General features: G+C 33.4%; 2 protein-coding genes across 2 annotated transcripts; both read right to left on the bottom strand.

The window, feature by feature from the left end:
* Positions 1-272: 272 nt before the first annotated feature.
* LOC114277326 (epoxide hydrolase 2) lies at positions 273-7884 on the bottom strand. Its single transcript, XM_028219222.2, has 4 exons — positions 7148-7884; positions 2918-3085; positions 2376-2611; positions 273-773 (listed from the first exon to the last, which is right to left on the bottom strand). The coding sequence occupies exons 1-4, from the start codon at positions 7430-7432 to the stop codon at positions 527-529; spliced, it is 936 nt and encodes a 311-aa protein (XP_028075023.1). The 5' UTR covers positions 7433-7884; the 3' UTR covers positions 273-526.
* A 4530-nt stretch (positions 7885-12414) lies between these two features.
* Positions 12415-18284, bottom strand: LOC114277294 (epoxide hydrolase 3). Its single transcript, XM_028219204.2, has 4 exons — positions 17779-18284; positions 14406-14573; positions 13864-14099; positions 12415-12910 (listed from the first exon to the last, which is right to left on the bottom strand). Exons 1-4 carry the CDS (start codon positions 18061-18063, stop codon positions 12664-12666), a joined length of 936 nt encoding a protein of 311 aa, XP_028075005.2. The 5' UTR covers positions 18064-18284; the 3' UTR covers positions 12415-12663.
* Positions 18285-18806: the final 522 nt, after the last annotated feature.

Raw genomic sequence — 18806 nt, 5'->3', positions numbered from 1 at the left:
TTGTAATTCTGTTAAAATTAGTTATAATTTTTTCAAATCTCATGAGAAATCAGCTTAATTTACCAAAAGATGAAAGTTAGAAGAGCTTGCTATATGTGTTAGTAATTGCTTATTAATTGAAAAGGCTAGTTTATGATGGCAGATTGCTATGGTTCAAATTTGATACAATTGAAATAGCTTTTCCAGCAAATGATTCTCTCATTTTTAATTTATTTAAATCATTTTTATCTCATAAGCAATAGACAAAGTTGCAACAAATATTCTAGGACAAATTTTCAAAACAGAAAAGACTATAGTCTGCCTTTGATAATGCACCAAACATCTTGCACATAAATTCCAAGACAAACAGAAAAACTACAAAATTATTCTTCCTTTGATAATGCCCTACAAAGTTAATTATTATTCATGTCACAATTGGCATAGTAATACTATGACTTCAAACTTCTCAAGGTATTCTTGAGCTCCAACCAATCCTTTCAACACACTTCCAATGTCAAAAACAAACCAACCATTGTATGTTTGAAAATCAGCTATGCTTACTGAGGAAGGTGAGGATTAGTTGGTTCACCTGATCGGGGAATTGCTCCTGAACGAAATGGGTTCCTTCTGGCAAGTATGTTATCTCCAAATCAGGGACAAACGTTTTCACCTGTCCGCTCCTTATGTAGTCCTCCTTTCCTGGAAATTTGAAAGCAAAATCTTTCTCGCCCACAATCAGCAATGCCGGACATTCAACTTTTGTATTTGGTAACTTAAACTCTTCATCAATAGACCTGTAAAAGAACATATCAGCGAACCTATATTATTAGATGGTAGCTGGTTAGAAGTCAGTCAGTCAAACCAGTTCAAAAGTTTCAATTAGCCGACCTTTTGTTCGATCACGTAAGTTACCTATATACCATGATTTTAACACAGCATAAATAGTTAAGTTGAAGGTTTTTTTTTTTTTTTAGATAGTGTAAGTTGAAGGTCTTTAGTGCTCAATAGACTCATGGCTTGTCAATATATCACAGTGTGTAAACCTTGCGATGTGTGGTGTTGATTGATTGATCTACAAAATCTTTTATTTTCAGTATGTTGATACTATGGAGGATGAAGAATGAATGTTTTGGACTCAAATTTGAGTGTGTAAGTTTCTGAATGTATTTGTATATTCAATTGTGTCTAATTACAAAGAATACATCTAATTATATAGCACTCCTAACCCTAATACAAAAAAGGAAATAGAACATATACACAAATATAGACTACCATGTTACACAGTATTAGGTAGAACTCATCCCAAAAGCTAACTATTAAGGTGAGGGTACTCTCACCCTTATATGCTTAATATTACTTTAGTACTCAGGCGATATGAGACTTTGCTTCACACCCTCTCTTACGCCCAACGTTCTTACTTACCAGACCAGGGACGCGCACCGTACCCCCATCCCTGCGTACTCCCAGTCTGATACCATGCCAGTTTGTGTGGCCTCATTTGGGAACTAAGTATTTTAGTCAAAAAGTCAAAAAGTCATTATAAGTTACTAAAATAGCATATCACTCTCTCTACTTTTCTGCATATCTTTTTCTAAAAAGCCAAAAAGTTACTAAAATGGTATGTTCCCAAAACGAGGCCTGAATGTATATGTATATTCAATTGTGTCTAATTACAAAGAATATATCTGATTATATAGCACTCCTAACCCTAATACCCAAAAAATAAATAGAATATATATACAAATATAGACTACCATATATATAAAGATAAATACTCTCACAGAGTGTACCCTGTTGTTGATTAGTGTGGTGATCATGATAACTGCCTGTAAACATTCAAGCTACGGAGCACGGATACAGACATACAACACAACAATTTTCAAAAAAAAAATATAGGACACAGGGGGACACAAAATATATAATTTTTTATATTTATTATAGTATATCATATTTACAAATATATCTTTCAAAGATAATAAAAAAAAAAAAAATGCAACATAACATTAATGTTTACATATCTACATTGTTTTCTTTTATCTCTGTGTTCTATCTCCAAAGTATTTTGTTCAACCTTTTTGTCTGTTCAAATGATGAACATGTGTGCCTCCAAGGGTCCAAAGAGTGTTCGGGTTAAAATTTTTTTAAAAACAATATGAATGTTTTGGACAAGTGTCAGTGTCAAACACAGACACATAACCCTCTTAGAAGTGTCCATGCTTCATAAACTACAGGTTTCGTGCTCTTGTTAGTGGAAGGTGTGGCATCCTAGTCCAGTTGATGCCTGTTCATACAACCATAGGCTTTAGCTCGCATTGTAGACAAAAGGGCAGTAACAGAAGACAGCAGGGGCCTATATTTACTTGACTCATGTGAACACAAGACAAAACCAATTTTACCTGTAAGGAACTTGCAGGGCAGTGCGAAATCCAGATTTTGTATACAAAGCTCCATAGGTTTCAAGATCTTCCTCCGAGAACCATGGGGGAAGAGGAGTACAAGGTTCCACCAAATCCATGATTTCTTGATTTTCTCCAGCTATTGGTATTTCACTTTTGGAGAAGAGAATGTAGACGTTCCGCACAACCGTTTTGGCATTAAGACGGCCAAAATCAGCTTCAGCTCGTCCAGGTTCCTATTAATATTGAGATTACAAACATCAAATTGCAAGCAATTAAGATTGTTTCTTCAATAACCTAGAGGGGTAGCTCAGATGGTCAGTCGCCCAGGTTCACATCCACAAGCTCTGAGGTTCAAATCCCCTCCCGTTTGCCTGGTTCATAGGCTTAGGAAGGGGGTGGCCTCTGCACCTCGAGTTTACACACCTGGGTTGGGCTCAAAAGACCTTGCCTAGGCTGAGTTCTCAGCCATAAGTGAAAAATAAAATAAAAGGATTGTTTCTTGAATTCTAAGCAAGCAAACTGATTATGTTACTACATACCCTCCACCTTGAGATGTAGAAACCTTCAGGAAGGTGTTTGCCGAATGTTATAGAACCTGGGGCAAAAAACGGCGCACCCATGGTTATGATTCCTGAGACCCTCTCCGGGTAGAAAAGGGAAAAATAGTAGGCAGGCCGAGCCCCAAAATCTTTAGCAATGAGAAAAACCTGTGAATAGAAGCAAAAAAGGATTAAATGTTATGTTACATGGGCTCGGGTATGAGTATCGAGTGCGAATGCGTGTCCCAACATCAAATCTTCCTAAATCTAAAGCTTAGAATCATGAGATATGCATCAAAAGGTTAAATATGGGTACGGAAACACGTGTTAAACACTTACATATTTGCATATGTATAATGTTTTTAAATGTAAATTATTAAAAAACGTATTTCAAAATGAGATTTAGGCAAAAATATAGAATTTCTATCTCTCGTTTGTGTGGAAGCTAGAAATGTTAATTTACCAATAATTATTGGCATATTCTTCTTCAAAAATCATACAAAATTAGAAGATCTAAATATCTAAATTGAATACAGGTGTCAAACATATATCCTACACTTTACTCCAATAGAGATGGGTACACTAGGGGAAGTAGAAGCGGTCATATAACACAGGTTGCACTTGATGTGGAGTTAACTTTTGATAATCAACTTTCGGTTAAAAATCAACCAATGCTCCAATTGTTTCCCATGATGTTTGGTAGAATGCAAAACATTTCCAGCCTTTAAAAACATTTTCTTATGAGTTTGAGATTACATCTAATTTCTTAATGTTTGAGAACAATTACAAAAATAGCTTGGAAAACCAATTATAATTGAAGAAAATATTCAGGTTACTATGAGAAGATGTATTTCCAAAAAATTGTGAAAGAAACTCACAAAATTCTAATAACCATTTCCTTCTCTTTTTTCTTTTTTCTTTTTCCTTTTAGTAGTTGCTATAATGAAAATAAGCCAAGTAAAATTGCTAATAGTTTTCTAATTAAACAAAAAATGTTTTTAATTGTTTCCCAATTTCTTTTTCCCCAATTTTTGGATGAAATAGAAGAAGAGAAGAAGAAAATCCAAAACATCCCCAAAAATTTCTTCTGTTTACAAATTGAAGAGCTTGAATTTACAGCACCTAATCATATATTTCACCAAAACTATTCTGGATGCAACAAAAAGTACTCTGCAAACACAATCAAAACCCATATCCCCTGCGCAATGCTCAACTACAAATAATGTCATAATTACATCTAAAGAAGACCGGACAAATCCATCCAAAATTTGTAATTTCTTGACACTAAAGAGCAAATAAAATCCATACTCTTGTAATTTGTCTTCTGTGTTAATTTAATCAAATTGATAACATATTTTAGAAATTATACTGAAATCAAAGATAAACTAGTCCATATACTCTTTTCAAAGTTTTTGATTAGTGAGTAATTCTATTTTCATAGCACCATCCCATTATTATTATTATTATTATTATTATAATACATTTATGTTCCTTAATCAAATTACTATTTCGGACACCCTACACACAACCAGCCACTGTCATTCCTCCTCTGCCGCCCACTCCACACAGCCGGCTACCGTCACCAGCCACCTCCATGTCCCTCTTCCCTAGCCACCATTGCAGGTCCCCAAACCGCGCTGCCCCACCACCCCTCGCCCTCAATACCACTACCATTGCAGACCCTACCCCCATGACACACTTTTGCTGAATCCCCCACCCCTCGCTACCCTCTACTCGCAGTCTCACACACACACACACACACACACACACATACAGAGAAATCAAGATCAAGGGTTTGGTTTGCAGGAGTGAATTGATCATTTTCTCCTAATTTTCATCCTTTATCAATTGATATAATAAATCATTTTATCCTAATTTCCATCTATTTTCTTATTTGAGTTTATCAATTGATATAATAAATCATTTTATCCTAATTTCCATCTATTTTCTTATCTGAGTTTATCAATTGATATATTAAATAATTTTATCCTAATTTTCATCTATTTTCTTATCCGAGTTTATCAATTGATATAACAAATCATTTTATCCTAATTTCCATCTATTTTCTTATCTCAGTTTATCAATTGATATAATAAATCATTTTATCCTAATTTCCATCTATTTTTTTATCCGAGTTTATCAATTGATATATTAAATAATTTTATCCTAATTTTCATCTATTTTCTTATCCGAGTTTATCAATTGATATATTAAATTATTTTATCCTAATTTCCATCTATTTTCTTATCCAAGTTTATCAGTTGATATAACAAATCATGTTATCCTAATTTTCATCTATTTTCTTATCCGAGTTTATCAATTGATATATTAAATAATTTTATCCTAATTTTCATCTATTTTCTTATCTGAATTTATCAATTGATATATTAAATAATTTTATCCTAATTTTCATCTATTTTCTTATCTGAATTTATCAATTGATATATTAAATAATTTTATCCTAATTTCCATCTATTTTCTTATTTGAATTTATCAATTGATATATTAAATAATTTTATCCTAATTTTCATCTATTTTCTTATCCGAATTTATCAATTGATATATTAAATAATTTTATCCTAATTTCCAAGTATTTTCTTATCGGAATTTATCAATTGATATATTAAATAATTTTATCCTAATTTTCATCTATTTTCTTATCTGAATTTATCAATTGATATATTAAATAATTTTATCCTAATTTCCATCTATTTTCTTATCCGAGTTTATCAATTGATATATTAAATAATTTTATCCTAATTTTCATCTATTTTCTTATCTGAATTTATCAATTGATATATTAAATAATTTTATCCTAATTTCCATCTATTTTCTTATCTGAATTTATCAATTGATATATTAAATAATTTTATCCTAATTTTCATCTATTTTCTTATCCGAATTTATCAATTGATATATTAAATAATTTTATCCTAATTTCCAAGTATTTTCTTATCGGAATTTATCAATTGATATATTAAATAATTTTATCCTAATTTTCATCTATTTTCTTATCCGAGTTTATCAATATTTTCTTATCCGAGTTTATCAATTGATATAACAAATCATTTTATCATAATTTTCATCTATTTACTTATCCGAGTTTATCAATTGATATATTAAATAATTTTATCCTAATTTTCATCTATTTTCTTATCTGAGTTTATCAATTGATATAACAAATCTTTTTATCCTAATTTTCATCTATTTTCTTATCCGAGTTTATCAATTGACATATTAAATAATTTTATCCTAATTTTCATCTATTTTCTTATTTGAATTTATCAATGGATATATTAAATAATTTTATCCTAATTTCCATCTATTTTCTTATCCGAATTTATCAATTGATATATTAAATCATTTTATCCTAATTTTCATCTATTTTCTTATTCGAGTTTATCAATATTTTCTTATCCGAGTTTATCAATTGATATAGCGAATCATTTTATCCTACTTTCCATCTATTTTTTATCCGAGTTTATCAATTGTTCTATTAAATAATTTTATCCTAATTTGCATCTATTTTCTTATCCGAATTTATCAATTGATATATTAAATAATTTTATTCTAATTTCCATCTATTTTTTATCCGAGTTCATCAATTGTTCTATTAAATAATTTTATCCTAATTTTCATCTATTTTCTTATCCGAATTTATCAATTGATATATTAAATAATTTTATTCTAATTTTCATCTATTTTCTTATCCGAGTTTATCAATTGATATAACAAATCCTTTTATCCTAATTTTCATCTATTTTCTTATCCGAGTTTATCAATTGATATAACAAATCATCTTATCCTACTTTCCATCTATTTTCTTATCCGAGTTTATCAATTGTTCTATTAAATAATTTTATCCTAATTTTCATCTATTTTCTTATCCTAATTTTCATCTATTTTCTTATCCGAGTTTGTCAATTGATATTATAACAAATCCTTTTATCCTAATTTTCATCTAATTTTTTTATCCGAGTTTATCAATTGATATAACAAATCATTTTATCCTAATTTCCATCTATTTTCTTATCCAAGTTTATCAATTTATATATTAAATCATTTTATCCTAATTTCCATCATTAAAACCAGACAAATTGACACAAGTGTTACATTAACGACAACAATAATTTGCCCCTAAATTTTACTTTCTTTTCATTTTTCTCTTATTTTGTCTGCAACCAAACAAACACAGAGTACCTGACAAATAAGAAGAGTTCAGGAATATACCTTTGGAATGCTCAGGACATCGAGGATAGCGAGGAGGTCGGTGATGAGGTCAGCAAAGGAGGCCTTTTCGGGTTCGGGTGGTGGGTCGGACAGCCCGTACCCTCTGAAATCGGGTGCGATCGCACGGTAACCAGCGTTGGAGAGGGCGATCATCTGGTGGCGCCAGGAGTACCATATCTCGGGAAACCCGTGGAGGAAAACCACAACCGATTGGCCCGACCCGATCTCAGCTACATGCAGCTTCAGACCTTTCACTTCAACGTACCTGTGCTCAATCTCATCCATTTTTGAGTTTCAGAGAGAGAGAGAGAGAGAGAGAGAGATTCTCACAGCAAGGGCACGGACGGGACATGAGGTTTATTGACAACAATGCACAAGCTAGTCCACTCATTAATTTTAAAATTCTTCTTTTGAACAGCATATTAATTCTAGAATTCAAGCCACGGGTTTGGACCTTTTTCTTCACAATGGCTGCTACTAGGAGCCTGGGAGTAGTTAAGGGCATGTTTGTTTCGCCTTTTAGATAGTGGGATTGGATTAATGATTCGGTGAGTCTTGTCAAATTCATGTTTAGTTGTGTCACATGCTACAGAGCTACGAGTTTCATGGGACTATCAATCTTACTCGGGGATAGTAGGATTAACTTTGCTATGAAGGGGGTGAGATTGCTGATTCAATCCCCAAGTAAAATGTCTATTTTGCTTTTTATTTATCAAACCTAATAAAATCTCTTTTTATATAATGAAGGCTTTTATATATAATTTTATAGATTTAATCCCAACTAACTTATGTCACCGCATTACTCCTTAAACAAACATATTTTATTTTACATCCTTAATTTAAGGCCTCGTTTGGGATGGTTAAAATATGATGTAAAAAAAGCTAGTTGTTTGGAATGGCTTTTTAATTTTTTACAAAAAGATGTGCAAAAAGTAAAGAGAAAATAGAATCTTTGACTTTTTGGTACGAGTTATTGACTTTTTATTTTTTTTAGTAATTTTTTTACTTTTTGACTAAAAAAGTCACTTGTCAAACGAGGCTTTAATACTATCATATTATTAATTTTCTCACTCGATTCTATCGTATTTATAATCTCATTCAACCTAATCCGCTAAACAAATGTGGCCTACAAGTATACAATAACGTTAACCTCATTTGGAAATAAGTTATTTTAGTTGATTTTTTAATTTTTTAATTTTTTGACTATTTTAGCTAGCTAAAAAAGTTGTGTTTGAGATAAGAGTTGATTTTTTTTATTTTTTTTTTTGTAGTTGATTTGATGATTATGAGAAAACAAATAAAATGATTATAATTTAGATATGACATTTTGTTTTATTAACTAATTTAGTTTATTTTATCTTTATTAATTATTTTAGCCTCTATCGCAACTTTCCAAACACTCCCATTGTCAGTTGTTAGGCCTTGTTTGTCTGATGAGGCTGAGCATGCAATTGGAATTAATAGTGACTAGGATTCACTAATTTTGTGCTTATTTGCAATTAATCCCAAATAGATTGTTAGTCTCAAATTCTTAATGGACTATGAATCCTATGAATGGAGGGGATTAGCAAAAGCCGAAGAAACTTGGTTTTAAGATTTTATCCCTGGGGATTAGCTTGGAAAAAGCTATTTTGCTCTCTTTTTATTCTATCTAATTTACTTACTCCACTTGGTTAGTAGGGTATTTTCTCCAACTTTTTTTTTTTGTCATTGTTTTTTACTTCCACCATTCTTTATATCAAAATAATTTTATATAAAGAAAAAGTTTAATATTAAAATAATATAGTACAAAAAAATAATAATTTTAATATTTATAAAATATATTTTTAATATTAAAATATATCAAAAACACTAAAGGCATTTGTGAAATTTCATATAACTAATCCCATCACAAAATGAAAAACAAACTTGAAATCTTGCTAGTCTGGTGGTTATCAAACAAATACAATTTTTTTATAATTTTCTCACTAATAATTCTCATACTAACAATTTTTTCACCAACAGTCTACACACTAATATTTCCACCCAACCTAAGAACATCGACAATAGAGCACTTATCTTACCTTTTTGCTAAATTGAGGAGTTGATTGTCCAAAAAACACTCTCCAACATACTTCTATTGAGTCCCCTAAATTTAGAATTGTTACAGGCACTCTTTATTTATGATCATGTAGCTCCTCCAAATATATAAAATTCTTATTTCATAGGTGTGAATTGGAAGGCATGAAAGAATATGAAATATCTTAATAGAATAGAAAAAGAATAGATATTGTTATTGGGATAAACAGTTGAAAAAGGGACTTCCTAAAATAGGAAATCATTTTTTAAGGATATATTACAAATAAACTCCCTGAATTTTGCTTAAAATACGAATTGTCTCTTGTGGTTCTAGAAATTTTATTCTACCACCTGAGGTTTCTAATTTTACAACAAATGGGTCATTTTATTAATAAATCATTAAGTCAATTATCAATTTTTAATGATGTTAGAAATATATGTTAGCTAATAATTTAGGTAATTTTATTATTATATGGAAGAGCAATTAGAAATTTTATGTTTTTAGTTAATTTAGTTAAATAAAAAAATTAACAAAGAGTTATTTTTAATTTTTCAAATCATAAAAGGTGATTTATATTTTAAATAAATTTAATGAAATGTATTTATAATTTATTTATTTTTTAATTATATTTTAAAATAGAAATAAGACAGATTGTCGGATGCTCTTAACTCTAAAAACAATCAGACCCTTAATTATAACCGTGGCCATCCAACTAATGAGTTGGCAGAAGAGAGAGATAAAAGAGAAGAGGGCTGATGATTATACAGGAAGTGAGTCTTATTGCACTTTTTATAAATTTTTTATTTATATATATTTTAATACATAACTTTTATCTAACATGTACCTTAATATTTTCATTGCAACACTACACATATTTACTAATAGTGTTTTTGATTGAGAGATTTGAAAAAGAATTTAGAAAGGAAAAGGAAAAAGGTGTGTGAAACTAGATGAAATGTAGGTATATTTTATTCACATTTCACCTAACTTTTCTCTTTCCCTTTCTAAATCTCTCCTCAAATTCCCCAACCAAATATAGCATAAACGAACAAATCTTAACACACAAAAATAGATTCTACTTTTATGACTATTTGTTATATAAGACCATACATATCCTTCAAATAGTGTATACCATATAGATCTTATAACTAAAAAGAAAATGGCATAAATTCATACTTTTTGAATTATAACTATAAAAAAAAAAAATTATACCAAAATCATATGAGACATAACTAAAGATCTCACGAGTTATAACTAAAATAAGAAAATTATTCATAACTAAAGAAAAAAATGACATAATTATAAGTACATATAGTACATTTCCTTTAAATGATGTGTATAGTAGAATTTCCCAGCACACTATATTTTTAGTTATTTTATTGTGGATGCTCCAATGTGAAGATAAGTCAAAACCAATGTTTGGTTTAATTTTTAAAAAATATTTTTTGTGTTTAGTTATTTATTTATTATTTTTTTTTGAATTTCTTCTTAAATAGGGAAGATGGGGGTGTAGGTGTTGTGTAGTGTTGAAGGAAAGATAGGTAGGGCGTGTGGTCGATGGTGAAGTGGTGGTGGTGGTGGTGTGGAGAGAAGAAAAAATTAAAAAAAGATGTGAACAATAAAAAAGTTATTTGACACAAATATAAAAAAGTGAAAAAATAATCTAGAGTGTTGCTATTAACACCATAATTAATCTTTGAACTTTTCATTTATTTATTTATTTTTCATTATAATCATAATAATAATCTCAAATAAAATGACTTAAAAGGACACCCCATCCACAATTAAACTCACTCACCCACTAAATCATAATATCGAGTTTATGAGAGTAGATACCTCCCCTACCATTTACACACTTCAAAACTCTCAAAACTTATACACTCTCAAAACCTTGAAAATCCTCTCGCAACTAGTCTTTCGGTAGCAACTATTTAATAGTACATACTTCTCCGATAATGGCAATGAGAGTTTTTGCAGCAACCCCAACTATGAGACAAATGTAGCATTACAATGTAAATTCAGAGAAAGTTTATAACTTAGATTATGTTCACAATTAAGAGGAGGTTGACCTTGTAATGATACGTTTTATTTTAAAAACACGAACAAAAAAATGATAAATACAGTTTGAATTTTTTTCGATACTGAACTTTCGAACACATGTAAAAAAAAAAAAGAAAAAAAAAGGGGCCAAACTAAAGGCATTAGTTTGGCAACATCTAACCGAACATTATTCATATATGTGACACTTTGGATTCGGAATTTCTAATTCATAAATTCGGCACTTTGGAGGTAACTTTAATGCATACTTATGTTTTGGTTATGCAATAAACTTTAATTTTATTTGTTAATCAAATTGGTTGATGCATACTTATCTTTGTTTGTTAAATTTTAATGGGTCAAACTTATTCATATACACAAGTTTACATTTTTATAATGTTCGATAACACAGATCCGAACATGGGTAATTTGTTTGGCAACACAGCTCCTACCATGGTGGGGAGAGATTGCTGATGGAGAGAAGTGGACGGTGAGAGATCGGATGCAACAAAGATCGATTGTGGAGAGATCAACGAGGTAGCTCTCCCAACAATGCAACTCTCCCAACCGTGAGAAAAAGATTGGTGAGTTCAATTATTAAGGGTTTTGGGAGATGAAGGATTTTTAAGGGGTGCTAAGGAGTGTGCATTTTGGTGATTGTGGTGTTTTTAAAAAAGAGTTGGTATTATTTGAGTGTTTCTTATACATTTTTAGGATTTTGAATTTTGTAAGTAGGAGTCGAAAATATTGATTAGAGTGTTAATAGCAACACTCATAATTCAACATCATTATTAGAGGATGATTTGTGTAATTATGTTAAAATTATGAAACTATCAATTTTCTAAACCTTACGGAAAGAAGTCAATGTAATTTTCCTACTTTATGGGTAAATAGTAATTTGACACCAAAAATGAAAGTTTTGAAGAGTTTGCTAAAAGCTAGTTTATGATTGCAGATTGCTATGGTTCAAATTTGATTCCACTGAAATAGCTTTTCCAGCAACTGATTGATCTGTGTGACCGATGAGCTTCACTTGTTTTGTAGTCAAGTGTAGAAGTTACAGTCATCTCTCTGTGCTTTTCAATAATCTGTTCTCTTTTCTTTTTAAATTTATTTAAATTATTTTTATCTTATAAGCTGTAAACAAAAACTGTAACAAACACTACACAAATTTTCAAAACAAAAAAGAGCTATAAGCAGCTCCATAACCAAACATCTTGCAAATAAATTAAAAGACTTGCAGAAAAACTGCAAAATTAGTCTTCCTATGACAATGCCCAAAGTAGTTAATCATTATTCATGTCACAATTAGCATGCTAATACTGTGACTTCAAACTTCTCAAATGTACTCTTGAGCTCCAACCAAACCTTTCAACACACTTCAAATGACAACAACAAACCAACCATTGAATGTTTGAAATCAACTATGCTTACTGAGGAATGTGAGGATTAGTTGGTTCACCTGATCAGGTAATTGCTCTTGAACGAAATGGGTTCCTTCAGGCAAGTACATTATCTCCAAATCAGGGACAAACGTTTTCACCTGTCCGCTCCTTATGTAGTCCTCAATTCCTGGAAATTTGAAAACATAATCCTTCTCACCCATGATCAGCAATGCCGGACATTCAACTTTTGTATTTGGTAACTTGAACTCTTCACCAAAAGACCTGTAAAAGAACATATCAGCAAACCTATATTATTAGATGGTAGCTGGTTGGAAATCAGTCAGCCAAACTGGTTCAAAAGTTCTAAATAGTCAGCCTTTTGTTCGATCATATAAGTTATCTATATACCATGATTTTAACACTAAAGTATAAATAGTTAAGTTGAAGGTCTTTGGTGCTCAATAGATTCATGGCTTGTCAATACATCATAGTGTGTAAACCTTGTGACGTGTAGTGTTGATTGGTTTGGGTAGTTATCAGGGTATGACCTAGAAAATTTTTTATTTTCAGTATGTTGATACTATGAAGGGGATGAAGAATGAATATTTTGAACTTCAATTTGAGTGTACCCTGTTGTCAATTAGTGCGGTGATCTTTGATAACTGCCTGTCTACATTCAGGCTAAGGAGCATGGACATACACACACGACACAACAATTCTCAAAAAAAATGTAGGACACAGCATGTGAGGGATACAAAATATATAATTTTATATATTTATCATATATCATATTTACGAATATATCTTTCAAAGATAATAAAAAAAATGCAACATAACATTAAGTTTTAGAAATCTACATTGCTTTATTTTTTCTGTGTTCTATCTCCTAGGTATTTTGTTCAAACTTATAATTAGTTTTATGTGTGTTCAAATGATGTACATGTGTGCCCTCCTCCAAGTGTCTAAAGAGTGTTCGGATCTAATTTTTTTTTTTAAAAATATGAATGTTTTGGACAGGTGTCAATGTTAGACACAGAACCCTCTTAGAAGTATCCGTGCTTCATAGACTGGTTTCATGCTCTTGTGAGTGGAAGGTGTGGCATCCCAGTCTGGTCGATGCCTGTTGGTACAACCATTAGCTTTAGCACGCATTGTAGACGAAAGGGCAGTCAAGGAAGATGGCAGGGGCCTATATTTTCTTTGACTAATGTGAACACAGGACAAAACCAATTTACCTGTAAGGAACTTTCAGGGCAGTGCGAAATCCAGATTTCGTATACAAAGCTCCATAGGCTTCAAGATCTTCCTCTGTGAACCATGGGGGAAGAGGAGTAGGCGGTTCCACCAAATCCATGATTTCTTGATTTTCTCCAGCTATTGGTATTTCACTTTTGGAGAAGAGAATGTAGACGTTCCGCACAACCGTTTTGGCATCAAGACGGCCAAAATCAAATTCAGCTCGTCCAGGTTCCTACTAATATTGAGATTACAAACATCAAATTGCAAGCAGTTAAGTTTGTTTCTTCAATAAGCCAGAGGGGTAGTTCAGATGGTCCGTTGCCCAGGTTCCCATCCACAAGCTCTGAGGTTCAAGTCCCTTCCCGTTTGCCCGGTTCATAGGCTTAGGTAGGGCATGGCCTTTGAACCTCGAGTTTACACACCTGGGTTGGGTCCAAAAGACCTTGCCTAGGCCAAGTTCTCAGTCATAAATATAAAATAAAATAGAAGGATTGTTTCTTCAATTCTAAGCAAGCAAACTGATGAAGTTACTACGTACCCTCCACCTTGACATGTAGAAACCTTCAGGAAGTTGTTCGTGGAATGTAGTGGAACCTGGGGGCAAAAACGGCACACCCATAGTAATGATTCCTGAGACCCTCTCTGGGTAGTGAAAGGCAAAATAGTACGCAGGAAGAGCCCCAAAATCTTTAGCAATGAGAAAAACCTGTGAATAAAATGCGTGAAAGAGAGAGAGAGCGAACATGGATTAAATATTATGTTACATGGACTCGGGTATGAGTATCGAGTGCAAATGCGTTTTCAAACATCAATTCTTCCTAAATCTAAAGCTTAGAATTGTGAGATATACATCAAAAAGTTAAATATGGCTATGCAAACACGTCTTAAACATTTACATATATTGCATATGTATAATGTTTTTAAATGTAAATTATTAAAAAATGTATTTCAAAATAAGATTTAGGAAAAAATGGAATTTATATCTCTAGTTTGTGTGGAAGGCTAGAAATGTTAATTTACCAAGAAATATGAGCGTATTCTTCTTCAAAAATCATAAAAAATTAGAAGATCCAAGTATCTAAATTGCACACACACCTTTACTCTGATAGACATGGGTACACTAGGGAAGTAGAAGCGGACATATAACACAGGTTACACTTGATGTGGAATTAACTTTTGATAATCAACCTTTGGTTAAAAATCAACCAACTCTCCAACTGTTTCCCATGATGTTTAGAAGAATGCAAAAGATTTCCAGCCTCGAAACATTTTCTTATGAGTTTGAGATTGCCTCTAGTTTCTTAATGTTTGAGTCCAATTATAAAAATGACTTGGAAAACCAATTATAATTGAAGAAAATATTCAAGTTACTATGACAAGATGTATATCCAAACAATTGTGAAAGAAACCCACAAAATTCTAATAACCATTTCCTTTATTTTTTGTCTTTTTTTGTTGTCGCTACAATTAAACACAAAGTTAAGTAAAATTGCTACTAGTTTTCTATATAAACAAATTTATTGACATGTTTTTAATTGTTTCCCAATTTCTTTTTCCCCAATTTTTAGATGTCATAGAAGAAGAAGAAGAAAATCCAAAACATCTCCAAAAAATTTCATCTGTTTGCAAATTGAAGAGCTTGAATTTACAGCACCTAATCATATAATTCACCAAAACTATTCTGGATTAGGGATGGCAATTTAAACCCGGCCCGACAGAGACCCGACCCCCTGACCCCGATTTGAACGGTTTTTTCCCGAAAAATATTCCCAATGGGGCAGGAATGGTATTAAAAAATCAATCCCCGATCAGTTTCGGGCCAGCGACGAGGATAAGTGTTCCAGCCCCGTACCCGGCCCCGTTTGTCCCCGAAGTAAAATTACTATTTTACCCCTCTATATATATATGTAAAAACCAAACCCCTCTATATTTTACCCCTTTCCATCTACTGCGTCTCTCATCTCTCTCTCTCCCTCACTCAGATTTCACTCTCTCTGTGTCTCACTTCTTATCATCATCATCATCCAGAACAAATCTAAACAGATCCGCCAACATCACTCCCTCCTCCGTCGCAACACCGCTTCTGTCTGGTGTGTGCGTGTGTTGAACAATTTCAGTTTCTTTTTTTTTTTAAAGTTGTTGATGACGATGACGATGACGATGACGATGACGATGACGATGACGATGATAAATACACACATATATATATGTGTGTGTGTGTAATGAAACAGATTAATTTTTTTGGATGATGAAACAGATTAATATATATTAATGATGATGAAACAGATTATTTTTTATTTTTATTTATTTATTTATTTTTGTGTTGAACAAAACTAAAAAAAAACAAACAAACAAACAAACAAACAGGTTAGGAATTTTTCGGGGTCGGAAAAACCCAATCCTCGTTAGAGAGCGGGGGCGGGGGCGGGGGCGGGGGCGGGGGGGTCATGGCGTCCTGGCCGGGGATCGGGTGCAGGGACAGGGATTTTTTTGCCATCGGGGATCGGGGATAGGGAGTGTAATCCCTGGCCCCGGCCCCGGCCATTCCTATTATGGATGCAACAAAAAATACTCTGCAAACACAGTCAAAACCCATATCCCTTGTGCAATGCTCAACTACAAATAATGTCACAATTACATCTAAGGAAGACTGGACACAGAGCCATCAAAAATTTGTAACTTTTTGACGCTAAATTTAGGGCAAATAAAATTCATAGTGCTGTAATTTGTATTATGTGTCAATTTGATCATTGTAGTTCTAATTACATCAATTTTATTCTTGATTTTTCACATTGTGTTAATTTAATCAAATTAAAAACGTCATTTAAAAATTGTACTGATAGTGGTAAGTAATTCTATTTATACACCACCATCTTACTCAATATACACCATCTCCCTAATTTTTTATTTATTACATTTGTTTCCCTTAATCAAATTACTAGTTCAGACACCCTACACAACCAGCCACCGCCATCCCTCCTCTGCCGCCCACTCCCCACCTCTGGTTGCTGTCACCAGCCTCCACCACCAGCTCCAAATTCCTCCTCCCTACCCACCATCACAGCCCCCATTGCAGGCCGTCCAACCCCGCTGCCCACTGCCCCTCGCCCCCACTACCACTACCATCGCAGCCCCTCCCACTAAGCCCCCCACCCTGCGACGCACCACTGCTGAAGCCCCCACCCTTGCAACCCCATACCCGTAGAGACAGAGAGAGAACTCAAGATCTAGGGGACCACGATGGGGTGGGGAGGCAGCAACAGGGAGGGAGAGGGATTGCAATGAGGAGGGGCGGCGGCCATCGCCAGCGGTGGTTAGGGTTAGGGTTTGCAACATAGAGAAGATCCAAAAATTGAGGGGAAAAAATTCAGAAAATCTAAATTGTGTGGTGTGAGCCGAGCAATTGGTACATGCAAAAACAAAATTTCCCTTGAGCAGTTGACGACTAACTTGAATGAATGATTTTATACTTAATTTTCATCTAATTTCTTAACCGAGAATCAGACTATGGATTCAAGCCATAGGACATGATTTCATAAAAGCACACGATTTTCCGATCTAAATTAAGCAGGTCTTACATGTTCTATTCGATATAGGTAGGAGAAGAACCCGAATCGGTATTCTTACAAAAATAGAGGAAGCACAACCAAGTCAAGATGATACAGATCAACCCCCTCCTCTTGCGCCAAAGATCTTACCATTTCCGAAGGAACTGGAGTTATCAATTGATATAATGTAAAAATTCAAATGACAAAATTAACAAAATTGAAACTAGACCCAATTGACATTAAAGGTACAGGAACCACGACTATAATTTGGCCCAAAATTTACTTTCTTTTCCTTTCCTCTATTTTCTCTGCAACCAAACAAACACAAAATAACTGACAACGAAGAAGAGTTCGGGACTCTACCTTAGGAATGCTGAGGGCATCAAGAATAGCGAGGAGGTCAGTGACAAGGTCACCGAAGGCGGCATTTTCGGGTTCGGGTGGTGGGTCGGACAGCCCGTACCCTCTGAAATCGGGCGCGATCGCACGGTAACCGGCGTTGGAGACGGCAATCATCTGGTGGCGCCAGGAGTACCATATCTCAGGAAACCCATGGAGAAAGACCACAACCGATTGGCCCGATCCGATCTCAGCTACATGGAGCTTCAGACCTTTCACTTCAACGTACCTGTGCTCAATCTCATCCATTTTTCAGTCTTAGAAAGAGAGAGAGAGAGAGTGTGCCTCAAATAGTAGTTCTTCAGTCGTTAAATCTCATCATCCATTGGGTTTTACAAAGTTACAAAGAGAGAGAGAGGATTGAGTAGAGACGGATAGTGAGAGAAAGAGAGTGAGAGTGAGAGAGAGAGAGAGAGAGATTCTGACGTCAGGGACGGCAGGTTTGTCCTTTATGATTCAATAATTGATTCAATAATTTATTAGGAGTGAGAATACTCTCCTTGCGACTTTCGTACTTGCGTCTGTTCTTGCAGGTATCAGGATCCTCTGAAGTAATTGGCCTGAAGTGATCCCTGAAGTGTATTGATCCAATGGCTGAGAATCTAACTAACCAAAACGACGTCGTTTTGGTTAGTAATTTCAAAAAAAAAAAAAATAAAATAAAATTAAACCTGATTCAAAGTTCCCAAATCATCTCCTATCATCGCTCTCTCTTCTCTCTTCTCCATTTTCAACCCAACCATGCTCCCCATCCCTTCTCCCGTCGCGCTTTCAAACCCATATCAATCGCGACCGGCATCGCCTTTCTCCACTGCGAAAGCAAGTACAAGAGAGAGAGAGAGATATTTGGAGTTCCAAATCTCCAGATCTGAAAAAATGAAGAATAAGATCCACCTTTGCAAAAGCAAGTAAGAGAGGGAGAAATCTGGAACCCCATGAAAAAAAATTAAATAAGAGACTGGAATATGAGTCGGAGATGAAGATGAGAGACC

This window comes from Camellia sinensis, chromosome 9 (genome assembly GCF_055761805.1).
Source record: "Camellia sinensis isolate YWXY chromosome 9, ASM5576180v1, whole genome shotgun sequence".
Taxonomy (NCBI): domain Eukaryota; kingdom Viridiplantae; phylum Streptophyta; class Magnoliopsida; order Ericales; family Theaceae; genus Camellia; species Camellia sinensis.
This window is presented reverse-complemented; position numbering and strand designations above follow the sequence as displayed.

Bases quoted from the DNA above. Each gene is read 5' to 3' on its own strand.
- LOC114277326 (XM_028219222.2), bottom strand. From the start codon at position 7,432: ATGGATGAGATTGAGCACAGGTACGTTGAAGTGAAAGGTCTGAAGCTG. The intron at 3,086-7,147 runs GTATATTCCTGA...TTCTATTCACAG, and splicing joins ATGTCCTGAGCATTCCAAAG to GTTTTTCTCATTGCTAAAGA. The intron at 2,612-2,917 runs GTATGTAGTAAC...CAATATTAATAG, and splicing joins TCTACATCTCAAGGTGGAGG to GAACCTGGACGAGCTGAAGC.
- LOC114277294 (XM_028219204.2), bottom strand. From the start codon at position 18,063: ATGGATGAGATTGAGCACAGGTACGTTGAAGTGAAAGGTCTGAAGCTC. The intron at 14,574-17,778 runs GTAGAGTCCCGA...TTTTATTCACAG, and splicing joins ATGCCCTCAGCATTCCTAAG to GTTTTTCTCATTGCTAAAGA. The intron at 14,100-14,405 runs GTACGTAGTAAC...CAATATTAGTAG, and splicing joins TCTACATGTCAAGGTGGAGG to GAACCTGGACGAGCTGAATT.